The following is a 15263-nucleotide window of genomic DNA, read 5'->3' as shown; positions in this document are numbered from 1 at the left end:
AATATATATGAAAATTTAATTATAAATTTGATAAAATTATAGGGACCAATAGAATAATTAAACCTAGGTAAAAATGATGAGTGAAAAGAATGATAATGGCCACATTTTTGTGGGATTTCTTATTTTTATAAATTAAATAAATGTAATAATTACCAAAATAAATAATTTTAAAAATATTTATCGAAATAAATATCCCTCTCTTATCTCTTATTTTTGTCGTATACATCTATTTAAAAAATAATCAATCAAAAAATTAAATTAAAAAAATAAAATATACTCAATTACAAATTTTAATTATAAAAAAATAATTAAGAGATATAACTAATATATAATAGAAACCAAATTATCAATATAAATATTTGAATAGAAAAAAATAAACTTAAAACTTCATAATATGACAAATTTTGATTTTAATTTTTCAACTTAGTTCCTTCTTATATTATCTATTTAAAGAAATAATTAATAATTATTAATAAATATATAATAAAAAATTAAAAAAATCAAAATATAATACAATTAAATGAGGTTTTATTCAATTTGTTGGTTTAGAATTCAATTACGTAAATTTAAAAATAACAAAAAATAATAAGATTTTTTTATAAACTTTAAATTAATGTCATAGTTTCTTATTTTTTAATTTTTTTACTTGGTTTCTCATTTTTATCAACTGCACAGTTTTTTATTTATCCTTTTTTTTCGGTGTATATATATTTTTCTTGTTTTTTTTCTTATCATTTAGCTTTTCCCATTTTTGGTCTACATTATCGAAGGCTCACAAATTTTTTTTTGAAAATTTGTGAAAACTATGGCTCCTTGGTTTAATGTAATTCACAAAAACATATTTTTAAAATGATTCTCATTATAATCAATCATTCCACGTGTCAATCTCTTATTTGTGGGTTAATCTTTGGTCACCTTTAACCACTAATGCCTTAGTCACCATAGAAATCCCCTTTATTTATCATGTGAAAAATATTTTTTTAAAAAAATATAAATGGTAGCTTCTAAAAAATGCAGATTATTTTTAGGAAAAGTCTAGGGGCCAGCAACTTTATTAAATTTTGGTCAGCATGTAACCAGCAAAAAAAAGTGAGCCATTGAATGAAATCTCACACCAATCTCACACCATTAAAACCATCATTGATGGCTATTTGATGGCTACAATTTACAAAAATTGCTGGCCTCCTAGCATTCCTCTTATTTTTAATATGAGATAAAGATGGTGCTATGGTTGTATATTGATATTTGAAGTTACAGAATTGTGAATGTGTAGAAAATGTGTCCAACCGTATTGACTCTCCACCTGCGAAATTCACCCATCTCTAATTACACCAAAGAGGAGTGTTAGAGGCCAGCAACTTTTGTAATTTGTAGCCATCAAATATCCATCAATTATGTTTTTAATGGTGTGAGATTTCATCCAATAATGTGGAATTATTTACTTTTTTTTACTGGTTACATGCTGACCAGAATTTAATAAAGTTGCTAGCCCCTATACTTTTCCATATATAATCCTATTTTCAACAAAAATACAAATATTTCTTTTATATAAAAAAAATTAGCCTCTAAAAAATATATAATATTAATATTTAAAAGAAAGAAAAGGAGAATATATGATTGATAATTTAATATAGTGCTTATTGTGTAGAATGGTAAACGTGTCTCCCCTGTATATAATTGCTATAAATGGTCCATCTTTTCCGATCTGAATCTATCAAAAAGAAAATAACATAAAAGCAGAGTGATCAGTCGCTGAATACAGCTAATTAACACAAGACCATGAGGAAACAATACCTCTCTTTTCTTCTTCTATCTCTCTTCCTTTCTGCAGATGCCCGTGGCGATTCCAATGTAAGTATTCAATTTCACACATATACACCTCTCTTCTAAATTTATCTATTCATATACTTTAATTTAATTTTACTCTCTTCACGAACAATCTTATTGATGTTCCGATCCATCTAATCAACATGCATGTATGTATGTATGTACGTATAAGCAGGAGTGTGTGTACACGATGTACGTGAAAACCGGATCCATCATAAAGGGAGGAACAGACGCAAACATAACTGTCACCCTCAGTGACGTAAAGGCCCGCGAGGTTCGGGTCCCGAACCTCCGGGCCTGGGGGATCATGGGCCAAGGCTATAACTACCTGGAGCGCGGCAATCTTGACGCCTTCACCGGCCGAGGCCCATGCATAGACACCCCGGTCTGCCGCCTCAACCTCACCTCTGACGGCTCTGGCTCCCACCATGGTTGGTATTGCGACTATGTTGAGGTTACTACCACTGGCCCCCATAAATCATGCTCTCAGACCTTCTTCTACGTTGACCAGTGGCTCGCTGATGATGTCAGCCCCTACAATCTCACCGCCGTCCTCGACGGATGCCACCGTGCACAATACGCCCGTCGTGGCAGCAGGTTCAGTGTCGGGAATAATGCCAAGTTATCGTCGGCTTGATGAGATGCATGATTCAATTCATTGATTCATCGTTCTTTCTTTTGATTTATTTTCTTTTGTGGTAGTTGATGTTTGATCTCTTTTAGTTGTTTTCAATTTCGTGCATGCTGTAGAGAAGTGGTATGTGATGATGCTTTATGCATATGCATGGTGAAAATTGTTAATTGAAAGGATATTCTTCTTGGTTATTGGCGTTGTAATGAGGAATTATTTATGGTGAAAATCCTTAATTTCACGTAAATTTGCCCCTGAATTTTTATCATTATTTATTTGCCAACTACTCTAACGAAAATGTTTGTGATGATCTTTATTTAAATAATCACACTTTAAATAAAAATAATATTTTTATAATATATAAAAATTAAATTTTATAATCTATTATTCAATAGTTAAAATAAAATATTTTTTTATAAAAATAATTATAAAATCTAAATTGAAATATATGCTTATTTATTTTTGATACGAAGATCGAGCTTCATTGATTCATTGAACCACTTTTTAGTGAAATATGTTAAAAGATTAGGTGGAAACTCACGTGCCTGTGAAATTGATATTTAAGAACTGTTAGATGATTTGACAACTTTGACTAAATTATTATCTAACAGTTTTTAGTTATCAACTTCATATAAAAATAACTGCATGTGAGTCTTCCCCTAAAGATTAATAGTCAAATTAGTTTTTAAAAGATGACTCATTCTTTAAATTCATCTTTAAAAGATTTTTTCAATCAAATTAGTCCTTAAAAGATTATAAATTAATCATTTTCGTTCATCAGTTACTTAATTAGTAGTTTTCGTAAACGATTGGTGATATGGAACGTTAATTCACATCATACATGACACTTAGCTAGTATATTTACTTAGACACTGAACAAATACATTTATGAAAATTTATCAATTTAGTATCATTAGGTTATATTACTTTGATGGTTTATATAATTGAGAAAATGGATTAAATTAATAGATTTTCATAAATATATTTATTCAGCGTTTAATTAAATATGTCAAGTGTTGTTCATACCCTATTCTAGAAATAAAGCCAGATCCAATAAGGATAAAAGGTCCATAAAAAAATATAGCCTCTCCCAACTTACCCAACCTCTTAAGACGTCGGACACGACAAAAGGTTCAATTTATTTATCCAAATAAGTAACTGCCTCCTCGAATCTCAACAACTATATCTATATCCGCTAAAAGATAGATTTTAACAAACTTCCAATATAAAAGGAACAGTTATCCACCAACAAAGGTGGAACTACTCCAAAAGGTGGTTATCGACCCTACTATAAATACATTGACACCCCTCAAGCATATTAATGTTCTAATTTACTAAAAAATTGCCTAAAACCCTTGCTAACTTAAGTATCAGAGTCTCTTGCAGGTACCATCCCTACCTCATCATGAGGAACTCGGACGGCAGCACCTCGGCACAAGAACAAATTGGATGCTACCTCACAAGGAGTTTGGACCTCACGTTCGGGCCCAAATAACCATTTCAGGTAACTCTTGGAACATTGGCACCGTTGCCAGGGAACTAGAGCTCAACCTTTGATAATGGCAGACAATCAATACGATGATGGTCATAATTAAGCATCTGAGTTAGAACTGGAACTCCACCGTGATGATGACCTCACGCTCACAATACCTCCACCTCGGGAAAGATTGCATGTTCCCCACGAAGAAGGAATATCGGGGAACCCCCAGCCACGACGGATCCAATCAAAGGTCCATTCACCTGAAGATGAAGAACCTCCTTATCCATGAGAGATATTAGGCTTAGTCCATGGCCATCGTGGACGATTCGAGCAACTCGAGCTGGAAGCAGAACGACAATGGGAAGCAAAACGAGAACTGCCAAAGGAGGTACGACGACGAAAAGAGTTGGAAGGAAAGCTCTTAAGATTGGAGGCTGACCTCCGAAGATGGAGCAATCGAGCAGATCGGGAGAAAATTTCTCTAGGAGGTGAAGATCCGTTTGTTGAGGAGATCATGTGGACCAGAGTACTAAGAAATTTTAAAACACCCGACATGAATCTTTATGACAAAACGACCAACTCAAGACACCATCTCAGTAACTTCAAAAGTTGGATGTACCTAGCTGATGCCTCCAACGCAACTCATTGCAAAGCATTCTCGACAACTTTGACCAAAGCCGTGATGAAGTGGTTCGATAACTTATCTCCCAAGTCAGTAACTTGTTTTGATGACCTGACAAGGAAGTTTCTTACTAGATTCTCAGTTCAGAAGGATAAAGTGAAGCATGCTCTAAGCTTGCTAGGGGTTAAACAAGAAGTCAGAGAGCCACTCAGGGGTTACATGGAAAGATTCAACACAGCATGCTTAGAAATACAAAACTTACCTACTGAAGCAGTAATAATGGGGTTAGTTAACGACTTTAAAAAGGGGTCATTCTCTCAATCCATATCGAAGCGACACCCAGCTTCCTTGTACGAAGTACAAGAACGGACGAAAAAATTCATCAATATGAAAGAAAATTCCCAACTAAGAGAGCCTCTTTCAAGGCCCAACCTGTCCTATCTATCTCGGAAAAAGGAGAAAGAAGCCAAGAAAAAAGAAGAATACAACTCGAAAAAATCTCGAAGGTATCATAATTATACTCCACTTCGAGTCTCTATTGTAGATGTTTTAAGGGAGATATGCCACACTAAGAAACTTCCACCTCATCGCCCAATCAAACACAAAAAGGGCAGGAAGTCGGACAGAATACTGCGGATATCACAAGATTTATTGACATTCTATCAATGATTGTTATGATTTAAAGAATATCATAAAAAAGCTAGGCAGAGAAGGTCGGTTAGACAGGTACTTAGTAGAGAGGTCGGACGACCAAAGAAAAAAGAAAAAGAGATGAAGAAGGAGAACGGCAAGAACATCCACCTCAAATTCCTGAACGACACATACACATGATTAACGGAAGATTTGCTAGAGGAGGAATCTCAAAATCATCATAGAAAATGCATCTTAAAGATTCATCATAGGAGTAGAGATACAACATCCTATCACTTCAATAATATTCTCAGGGACTCCGATGTCTTTTAGCGTATCCATAACAAAGACCCAATTTAATATGTCATAAGCCTTTTCAAAATTTATTTTGATAGTCATAAGCCCTTGCTATGGACTTATTGCGCATTGCATAGACCACTTCTTGAGCTATTAAAATATTGTCTGCACTAATTCTACCAAGAACAAAGCTTGATTGTGTGTTAGAAATAAGATTAGGCATATAAATTTTTAATCTAGTAGTAATAATCTTAGTGACAATTTCATCGCAAATATTACATAAACTAATAGGTCTAGAATTTTCAAAATTTTCTAGGGAGTGAACTTTAGGAATTATAGCTATTAGAGTCTAGTTTACCATAGCAATGTTACTAGGATCCCTAAAAATAGATTTCACCCAATGATGCGTGAGCATCTTTCCTATCTTTTCCTAGTGAATTTACATTTAAGTTGTTAAGTTTAATTAAGAATTAATTATCTTTTAGCCACTATGGATGCTACTTTGAGTCTTGTGTAATTTTGTTTATTTTAGGTAGCATTCGGTTGGATTTGATGGAGCTTCCGCAGAAAAAGAGAAGAAGGCTATATAGGGCAGGAATGGCTTAGAGGATGGAGAGGAAGCTTGCACAAATGGAATCAGCACAAGAATTAAAGGAGATGACCAGCGAGGAGCGACACGTGCACATACCTGACGCGTGCGCGTGATTTGGAGATTTGCTCAGCGACGCGTGTGCGTACCTGACGCGTACGCGTGACACGCGAAGAAGACCATCGACGCGTACGCGTGACATGCGCCACGTGCAGAAAATGCAAAAAACACTGATTATTTAATTAATTCTAATTTAAACTTTATTTTTATTTTAAAATAGGAAAAGATATTATTTTAGTTTTAGAAAATAGATTTTAAATTAATTGGGATTAGATATAAAAAGGAAAAGAAACTTCTCTTCTGGGGATTTCCAACATTATTCCACTTTTCATTCCACCTCAGCCCAATTTACAGTTTACCAGAATTCTTATTTTCTCTCTGAACCATGAGCAACTAAACTTCCACTGTTAAGGTTAGGAGCTCTGTCTATTGTATGGATTGATTCTATTGTTTTTCTATTTTAATTCATGCACTGATTTATAATTTAAGAATTGTTTTTGTTCTTTATCTTATGAATTTGGGTGGAACAGAAGTATGACCCTCTTTCTAATTGAGTTCCTGTATAACTTGGAAAAGCTCTTTACTTGAACAATAGTTTGAAAATAATTTCTCCTAAATTCTAATTATCTGGACTTAACAGGATACGTGACATATAATCCTCTTATATTTAGATAATTAGGATTTTTGTGGCATAATAACTAAAATTAAACTTCACCCCCTAATTGGAATTAATTGACCAAGGAATTGGCAGTTGATGAAAGTTAGAGGAGACTAGAAAAGTCTAAGAAATTAGGGTCTAGTCACATATAGTTTGCCATGAATTAAATCTTGCATGATTAAAATAAATTAATAAGAAAAGTCAATCCGAAAAATAGATAACTCTGAAACCTTAACTGTTTCTCCATACATATTTCACAACCTGTTTACTGCTTGCTTTATTAAATTTCTGAATTATTGTTTAATACTTTTGAATACCAAAATACTATTTTCTGTTTGTCTAACTAAGTAAATTAATCAACCATTGTTGCTTAGGCCACCAATCCTCGTGGGATCGACCCTCACTCACCTGAGGTATTACTTGGTACGACCCGGTGCACTTGCCGGTTAGTTTGTGGTTATAAATTCCGCACCAAGTTTTTGGCGTCGTTGCCGGGGATTGATAGTGATTAACAACTATTAGTTGTTTGATTTCTTAGATTAGGTGTTTTAATTTTAATTTTTATTTAAATTTTGGGTTAGTATTTTCGAAAAAAAATAAAATAATAGCACTAATATGTTTCCTTAATTTCTGAAATTAAGTTTGGTGTCCCCTAGTTATTTTTATTTCAAATTTTCCTGTTTATTTTTCTTGTTAATTTCAAATTTTTCTGTCCTAATTTTTCCTACAAAGTTCGAAATTTATTTATTTATTCTATTTAGTATTTTTTATTTTAATTATTTACACAGGTTACCTCACTGGAAATTCTCTGCACTCTGATGTAGATAGTTCCATCTTTTCTTGTCTTCTGTCTGTGTATGCGCAGGAATAGAGACAAAGAACCCCTCTTAGACTTTGATCCTGAACCTGAAAGGACTTTCAGGCGACGTTTGCAACAAGCAATACTTTGCAAGGCTGCAGAATCCACTATGGATCCTAATAATGCTGTTAATGCCAATGTAGAAAATCCGAATGGGAATGAGTAACAAAGGAGAATGCTTGGCTCTTACTCTGCTCCTATTGCATATCTTTATGGAAAAAGCATTGTGGTGCCTCTTATAGCTGCGAACAACTTTGAGTTGAAGCCACAATTGGTCACCCTGGTGCAACAAAACTGCCAGTATCATGGTCTTCCCCACGAAGATCCAAATCAATTTATCTCTAATTTTCTGCAGATTTGTGATATTGTGAAGACAAATAGAGTGAACTCTGAGGTGTACAAACTCATGCTCTTCCCGTTTTCTCTGAGGGATGGAGCAAAGCTATGGCTAGATTCCCAATCCAATGAGAGTTTGGATACTTGGGACAAGGTAGTTACTGAGTTTCTTACTAAATTTTTCCCACCAAAGAAGCTGACTAAGCCTAGGGTGGAGGTTCAGACCTTCAGGAAGAAGGATGGTGAAACTCTTTATGAAGTTTGGGAAAGGTACAAGCTACTGACTAGGCAATGCCCTCTGGACATGTTCTCCAAATGGACCCAACTAGATATCTTTTATGAAGGCTTGAGTGAAATGTCCAAAATGTGCTTAGATAATTCTGCAGGTGGTTCACTGCACAAGAAGAAGACACCTGAGGAGACTATTGAGCTTATTGAGTTGGTTACTAGCAACCAATATTTATACTCATCTAACAGGAATCATGTGAACTCTGAGGCTCCTCAGAAGAAGGGTGTTATGGAAGTAGAAGCTCTTAATGCTATTCTTGCTCAGAACAAGCTTATATCTCAGCAAATAAATTTACTTACTCAGCAGATGGGTGGCATGCAAGTCTCAGCTATCAACAACCAAAATCCACCTCAAGAGGTCTCTTATGACATGACAGGTAATTTTGTACAAAATGATAATTATGATTATGCTCAATCTTCTTCTGAGCAGGTAAATTACATGGGGAGTGGTCCTAGAAATCCCAACAATGACCCATATTTTAAGACATACAATCAGGGGTGGAGAAATCACCCAAATTTTAGGTGGAGGGACCAACCTCATAGACCTCGGAATTTCAACAATAATTTTCAGGGCGGCTTCCAACAGAACAATCACAATAACCGCCAATTTTAGTCTCATCAACAACAACCACCTCAGCAGGCAAACTCTAAATCCCAAGAAGATTCTAATTGGGAGATGATGAGGAGTTTTATGCAGGAAACCAGAGCCTCCATTAGAAACTTAGAGGTGCAAATGGGCCAACTGAGCAAGCAAATACCTGAGAGGTCTGCAAGTACATTTCCAGGTAATACAGTGGTGAATCCAAGAGAAGATTGCAAGATTATTCAATTGAGAAGTGGTAAAACAGCTGGCTCTGAGACAAAGGCCAATGAATAGCTAGTTGAAAAGAAAGCTCCAAAGGAGAAGAAGGAAGAAGTGGAGCACGCCCCTCCAAAGCGTGCAGACAACCCGTTTCCTGACTCTCTTGACACTTATCCTACATTGCCAAAGGCTCCTGAATACAAGCCGAAAATGCCATATCCCCATAGGCTTCAGAAGGCTTCCAAAGACAAGCAATTTTCTAAATTTTTAGAAGTCTTCAAGAAGCTACAGATCAACATTCTTTTTGCAAAGGCTCTTGAGCAAATGCCTCTCTATGCTAAATTTATGAAAGAATTGTTGACTAACAAGAGGAATTGGAAGGAACAAGAAACAGTGGTGTTAACCAAGGAATGCAGTGCTATTATTCAACACAACATTCCTGAGAAGATGCAAGATCCAGGGAGCTTTGTGATTCCTTGCACCATTGGAGATGTCATCATTCAGAGAGCTTTATGTGATCTTGGAGCTAGCATCAATCTCATGCCACTTTCAGTGATGAAAAAGCTTCAAATTGAGGAGGTAAAACCCACTTGTATTTCTCTTCAACTTGCTGGTCTTTCTATTAAATTACCTGTGGGTGTTGTTGAGGATTTACTTGTAAAAGTAAGACCATTTATTTTTCCTGCTGATTTTGTTATTTTAGACATGGAAGAGGATGCAAAATTCTCTATTATTCTTGGTAGACCCTTTTTAGCTACAGGTAGAAATATGATTGATGTGAAAAAGGGTGAATTAACCCTGAGGGTCAATGAAGAACAGGTGGTCCTTAATGTTTTTAAAGCTCTCAAGCACCCTAATGATTCTGAAAGGTGTATGAGAATTGATGTTGTTGAACCACTTGTTCAAGAGGTACTGGAAACTGAGGTACTTGATGACATTCTGGATCCTATTTCGGAGTATGAATTAGTGGAAGTTGATGATTCTCCACCCCAAAAGAAGCTGATGAACACGCCAATAAAGGAGGAGGAAGTCCCCAAGCTTGAGCTCAAACCTTTGCCCCCTTCTCGAAATATGTATTCTTGGGTGAAAATAATTCCTATCCAGTGATTATTAGCTCTTCCCTGAAGCCTGAAGAGGAAGAGGCGCTTATTTTAGTGCTCAGGAGCCATAAAACAGCTATTGGGTGGACCATTAGTGATTTGAAGGGGATTAGTCCAACCAAGTGTATGCACAAGATCCTCCTTGAAGATGATGCTAAACCAGTTGTGCAACCACAAAGGAGACTCAATCCAACTATGAAAGAGGTGGTCCAAAAAGAGGTAATGAAATTATGGGAAGCAGGTATTATTTGCCCTATTTCTGACAGTCCTTGGGTAAGTCCTGTGCAGGTAGTTCCCAAGAAAGGAGGGATGACAGTGATCAAGAATGAAAAGAATGAGCTTATTCCTACAAGAACAGTCACAGGTTGGAGAATGTGTATAGACTACAGGAGGCTCAACACTGCTACAAGGAAGGATCATTTCTCCCTGCCTTTCATTGATCAGATGCTTGAGAGGTTAGCTGGTTATGCTTTTTATTGTTTTCTAGATGGATATTCTGGATATAACCAAATTGCAGTGGACCCTCAAAATCAAGAGAAGACAGCATTCACATGCCCCTTTGGAGTATTTGCCTACAGGAGAATGCCATTTGGACTTTGTAATGCTCTAGCAATTTTTCAGAGGTGTATGCTTTCAATTTTTTCTGACATGGTTGAAAAGTTCATTGAGGCATTTATGGATGATTTTTCTATTTTTGGAAATTCTTTTGAATCCTGCCTTAAGCATTTATCTCTTGTCTTGAAACAGTGTCAAGAATCAAACCTTGTTTTAAATTGGAAAAAATGTCATTTTATGGTTACAGAAGGTATTGTTCTTGGACACCGAATATCAAGTAAGGGGATTGAGGTTGATAAAGCAAACCAATCAATAAGGGAATAAGCAATGACATCCAAGAATGTTGGAGAAATTTTGCTGGGAGACCATCACTCTCTACCGCCTTCCAACTTTCCATATAAAAAACTGCATATTTTTTTTTGGGAGAAATATCTCTACCCATATTTGCATATTGTTGGTCAGGAAGTCTAGGAAAGTTCCTAGTGATAGGAAAAGGAGTCGAATTACCTTCCAAAGAATAAAGACTTTTGAAAAAATTAACACCCCATTTTTTAAGTTGTTCCACATCATCTATCCAATTCCCACATCATTCTTGAGAGCAGCAACCTTATTTCTGCACCTTTTGCCATTAGCCCTTTGATGAAATACTTGGTATTTTTGTCACCAAATCTGTTGCACCTTGACATTTGTTGCCAATAGCTCTCTTTTTGAATCGCTATTTCTTTATAATTTTTCCAAAGGTCTTTTTGAAGCTTATTTAGAAAAGGGTTATTGGCAAAGGACATGTTGCTGATTCCTTCAGGTCTAGATATAAGGCACTATTTTTTCCTGAAAATATGACTAAAAACCTCATTATTCCAAAGTTTGACAATGTTAGTAAAGCTTTTAATGTTGCTAGCCAGACTGACATCATTGCTCCAACACCTTTTCACCATATTATCATCTTTTTTATGTAGAATCTAAGGTGCTAAAAATCTGAAAGGCCTTTCCCTATCCTCTCTGGCATGAATATGATAATCAAGAAGAATGGGCAAATGATTATATTTAAGTTTAAGTAAATGCTTAACTCCTACATCTGAAAAAGTATTGACAAATGCATAACTACTAATAAACCGATTAAGACGTCTTTTAGTATTATTTCATTGCCAGGTAAAAGGGGACCCTTTAAAGCCTAGGTCATGAAATCCACAATTATTCATACAAGTAATGAATCTATTAGTATCATTAGAGAGATTATAAAAATTCTCTGTATTATTGAGGGAGAGGATTGAGTTAAAATCATTTCCTAAGCACCAGGGACCAGTAATAGAAGAAGAAATATTTTTCAAATTTGTCCATAACTCACTCCTACTTCTTACATGAGGGCTGCCATAAATTGTAGGAAGATTCCACCAGCGAGTGTTCTCTCAATTGACATTTCATATGATTAAATTGTTTGTGACAATTGATAAGTTTAATGTTCCAAGACTCTTTTATCCACAGACACCAAATACCACCACAAAATCCTTCCACTTCACTGAAGCACCACGAGTCAAAGCCCAAACGCTTAACAATGCCTTCGACCTTAGCTCCTGAGATGTGAGTTTCAAACAAGATACAAAACTTGAGATTATATTTGTATCTTAAATCATAAATAATAGAATTGAACCCCTTTAAAGAAGCTCCTCTATAGTTCCAAATGATAATATTCATCATAAAAATGATTTTTAAAAATAAAGTAACTAGCAAGAGTAAGAATAACTCCCTAAACTCGAAAGAAAAGTCCTCAAGCTTTCATAGGGTTATTTTTTGGAGTAGCAGCTCCCTCACTCCCATTAGGAAGAGTTTCTCCTGATAAACAATTGACTTTTTCCATCATGACAACTTGACTATTAGTGCTTGATTCAAGAGGTTTATCTTTTGACATGTTCTAAACTTTGACCTCTAGTTCTACCTCCCATGATTTTAGAAACTAGAGAACTAGATGGGGGAGAGGGGGGGTTAAGGGCGCTATTAGTAGAGATGAGATATTCATTTTGATGGCTATGGTAAACCTGATTACCAACCCTTTTAAATTGATCCTAATATTTCTGATGAGCAACTTTTTTTTCTTAGTAGATGCCGTAATCTTCATATTCTCATTCAGAGTTAATATGTGTTCAACATTATTCTGTTTTGCATTATTTGTATGAGGTTTTTTGTATTCCTTTTTCTGTTATTTTATAGCTTTCCCTTATTGTGGTATTGCTGGTGGAATTCTTGGTTGGCCCCACTTTCTGATTTCGTCCTTGGTTTGCATTTTTGTTTTGCTAAAAGTAACCATTCTAGCTAGTTTCCCTTTCCATTCTCCTGCCCGATTTGGTCTTATCTGTATTAATGATTTGCTCCTCCTCAATTAATTCCTGTTAATTCATAATCTTATATCTGGTAGTTAGCATATTTTTTTAGGTTGATTATTCCCCAACAAATTTCTGCTTGTTTCTTCTTTGGGGGTTTTTTAACCAGTATCCAAAGCTCAAATGGGCTTTCCTCTTTTGTAGTAACGGCTTCTTTGTTGGTAGGTGCATTAATGTGATGTTGATTTTCCAAATTATGAGACAATTGTTGATCATTAATGATGATTTCCTAATTTTTTGCCATCATCGTATCTTCCTTTTTCGACCTTCCCCCTTCTTTTGGTTATTGCTGGCCGTGGGTGGAGGAGCTACTATTCCCTTCCCAGCATTGGTTATCTTTAGTTGGAGACATCTTCTTACTTCCTTCAACTCCTTCTCTAAAAATCTCCGAGCACACATCAAACTTATGGCCATACCTACTACATCTGAAACAAATTTGATGCAAGTCCTCATACTCCCACCTAAATTCCTTTCCCAAGGTTGTGAAGAACAGAATAAGTTGGTTCCTCAAATCAATCTCAATGCATATGCGTGCAAACTTACCTCTTTAGATTGATGTTAACTTATCTACCCTTAGCATAGTACTAAGAGTTCCACCAACCTTCCATAAGAAATATTTATTATAGAGCTCTGCTAGCAGGTTGGAAATTCTAATCCACACAGCAACTTTCTTGACTTGTAGCTCTTGAGGTATAAACAAAGGCCTCCATCGTTGGATAAGGAGATAATGGTCTGAAATCATCTAAGAACCTTCAAATAGGACATAAGCATATTCTTCATAACTGAAAAAACGGACAAAGAAAAATTCTTCTTCCAAATCCATAACCCGAATGCTCTCTTTTTTCTTCCACCTTCTATTGATTCACCTTTCCATTATCTATAAGGAGATTCTTTTTTCCATAGACTTCACAATTAGCGTTTGTTTCCATGGTCTACACTATGGGTGGCAAATGGGGAAGCCCATCCTGCCTCACCCTGCCTAACAGCTCACCAATTTTTTATAAACCATTAAATATTAAATAATATATATAATTTCACAATTATTTCAATAAATTTATAATTTTTAAAGACATAAAAAAGTTATAATTTCTAATTCACAAACACTAAATTCTTTATAATCATAAATATGTAATAAACATAATTATAAACTAAGTTTTTTGAAATAAAATAATAAAACCAACACTGTCCAACGCAAAACAAACACTGTCTAAAATATATAATTAAACATCTTCAAGTTTATAATCAATCAAACATAAAATAGAATCCAAAATATAACTTAGAACATCTTCAATTATCATCTTTATCCTCTTGTAAATCAATAACACTAAATAAATTTGTAAAAAAAAAAAGCTTTGACAAAAAAATGCCTGGCCCACTGGGAAAGCCCGCCCCGCCCTGCTGAAACCCGCCAAATCCCACAGATTAGATGTTTCCATAATGATGTTTCCATGGTCTTCACAATAACATTAAAGAGTAAATTCAGAGAATTAGAAAGCAAGCAGTAAATGGTTTGTGAAATATATATGAGTGGCGCTTAACTTTGGAATTCCCAAGTTAGGCGCCACCCACCCAGTAGCCATTCCTCAATTGTACACCAATGTGGTGCCTAACTTTAAGAAAGTGAAGTTAGGCGCCTAGCCTCTCGAATGTTTCACCAAATTGGCGTGAGATGTGGTGCCTAACTTGGGCTGGCCAAGTTAGGCGCCACCCAGTCCGAAGCTAACTCTTCCAGGGTGTCCGAAACTTTGTCTTAATGCACCTATTTCTGTTCTAATCACTCAGCATGATCAAAATATGCATAAAACAAAGGAAAAACAGTAGAAACTCAAACAAAACTAAATAAATAAATAAAAAAAATCAAAGTAAAAATCAAACTTAAGGATACGAAAATATCGGGTTGCCTCCCGACAAGTGTTTCTTTACCGTCACTAGCTTGACGGTCAGCTCCTCTAAGAAGGAGGATTATAGGGGCTCAGCTCTTCACCCCTCACTGTGAACTTCTTTTCTGTGTTCTCATGGATCAACTCTATATGCTCAAGAGACAGGATCTTATTCATTGTATGAGGCAGGATTGGGCATGCAGTGAATACCACCTTCATTCCTGGGGAGAAGTCTTCAGTGGGACTCCTTTTATTTCTCCATCCCCTGGGTACT

The 15263-nt window shown here is 35.5% G+C and overlaps 1 protein-coding gene across 1 annotated transcript; it reads left to right on the top strand.

Moving 5' to 3' along the window:
• Window positions 1–1729: 1729 nt before the first annotated feature.
• LOC107634198 (PLAT domain-containing protein 3-like) lies at window positions 1730–2608 on the top strand. The gene is made up of 2 exons (XM_016337770.3): window positions 1730–1851; window positions 2003–2608. Exons 1-2 carry the CDS (start codon window positions 1780–1782, stop codon window positions 2462–2464), a joined length of 534 nt encoding a protein of 177 aa, XP_016193256.1. The 5' UTR covers window positions 1730–1779; the 3' UTR covers window positions 2465–2608.
• Window positions 2609–15263: the final 12655 nt, after the last annotated feature.

This window comes from Arachis ipaensis, chromosome B3 (genome assembly GCF_059453495.1).
Source record: "Arachis ipaensis isolate K30076 ecotype BB chromosome B3, ASM5945349v1, whole genome shotgun sequence".
In the NCBI taxonomy this organism is placed as follows: domain Eukaryota; kingdom Viridiplantae; phylum Streptophyta; class Magnoliopsida; order Fabales; family Fabaceae; genus Arachis; species Arachis ipaensis.
Note: the sequence above shows the minus strand (reverse complement) of the source record. Positions and strands in the feature narration are given on the sequence as shown.

Coding starts and splice junctions, on each gene's coding strand:
- LOC107634198 (XM_016337770.3), top strand. CDS start 1,780: ATGAGGAAACAATACCTCTCTTTTCTTCTTCTATCTCTCTTCCTTTCT. Junction 1,852..2,002: donor ATGCCCGTGGCGATTCCAAT/GTAAGTATTCAA, acceptor ACGTATAAGCAG/GAGTGTGTGTACACGATGTA.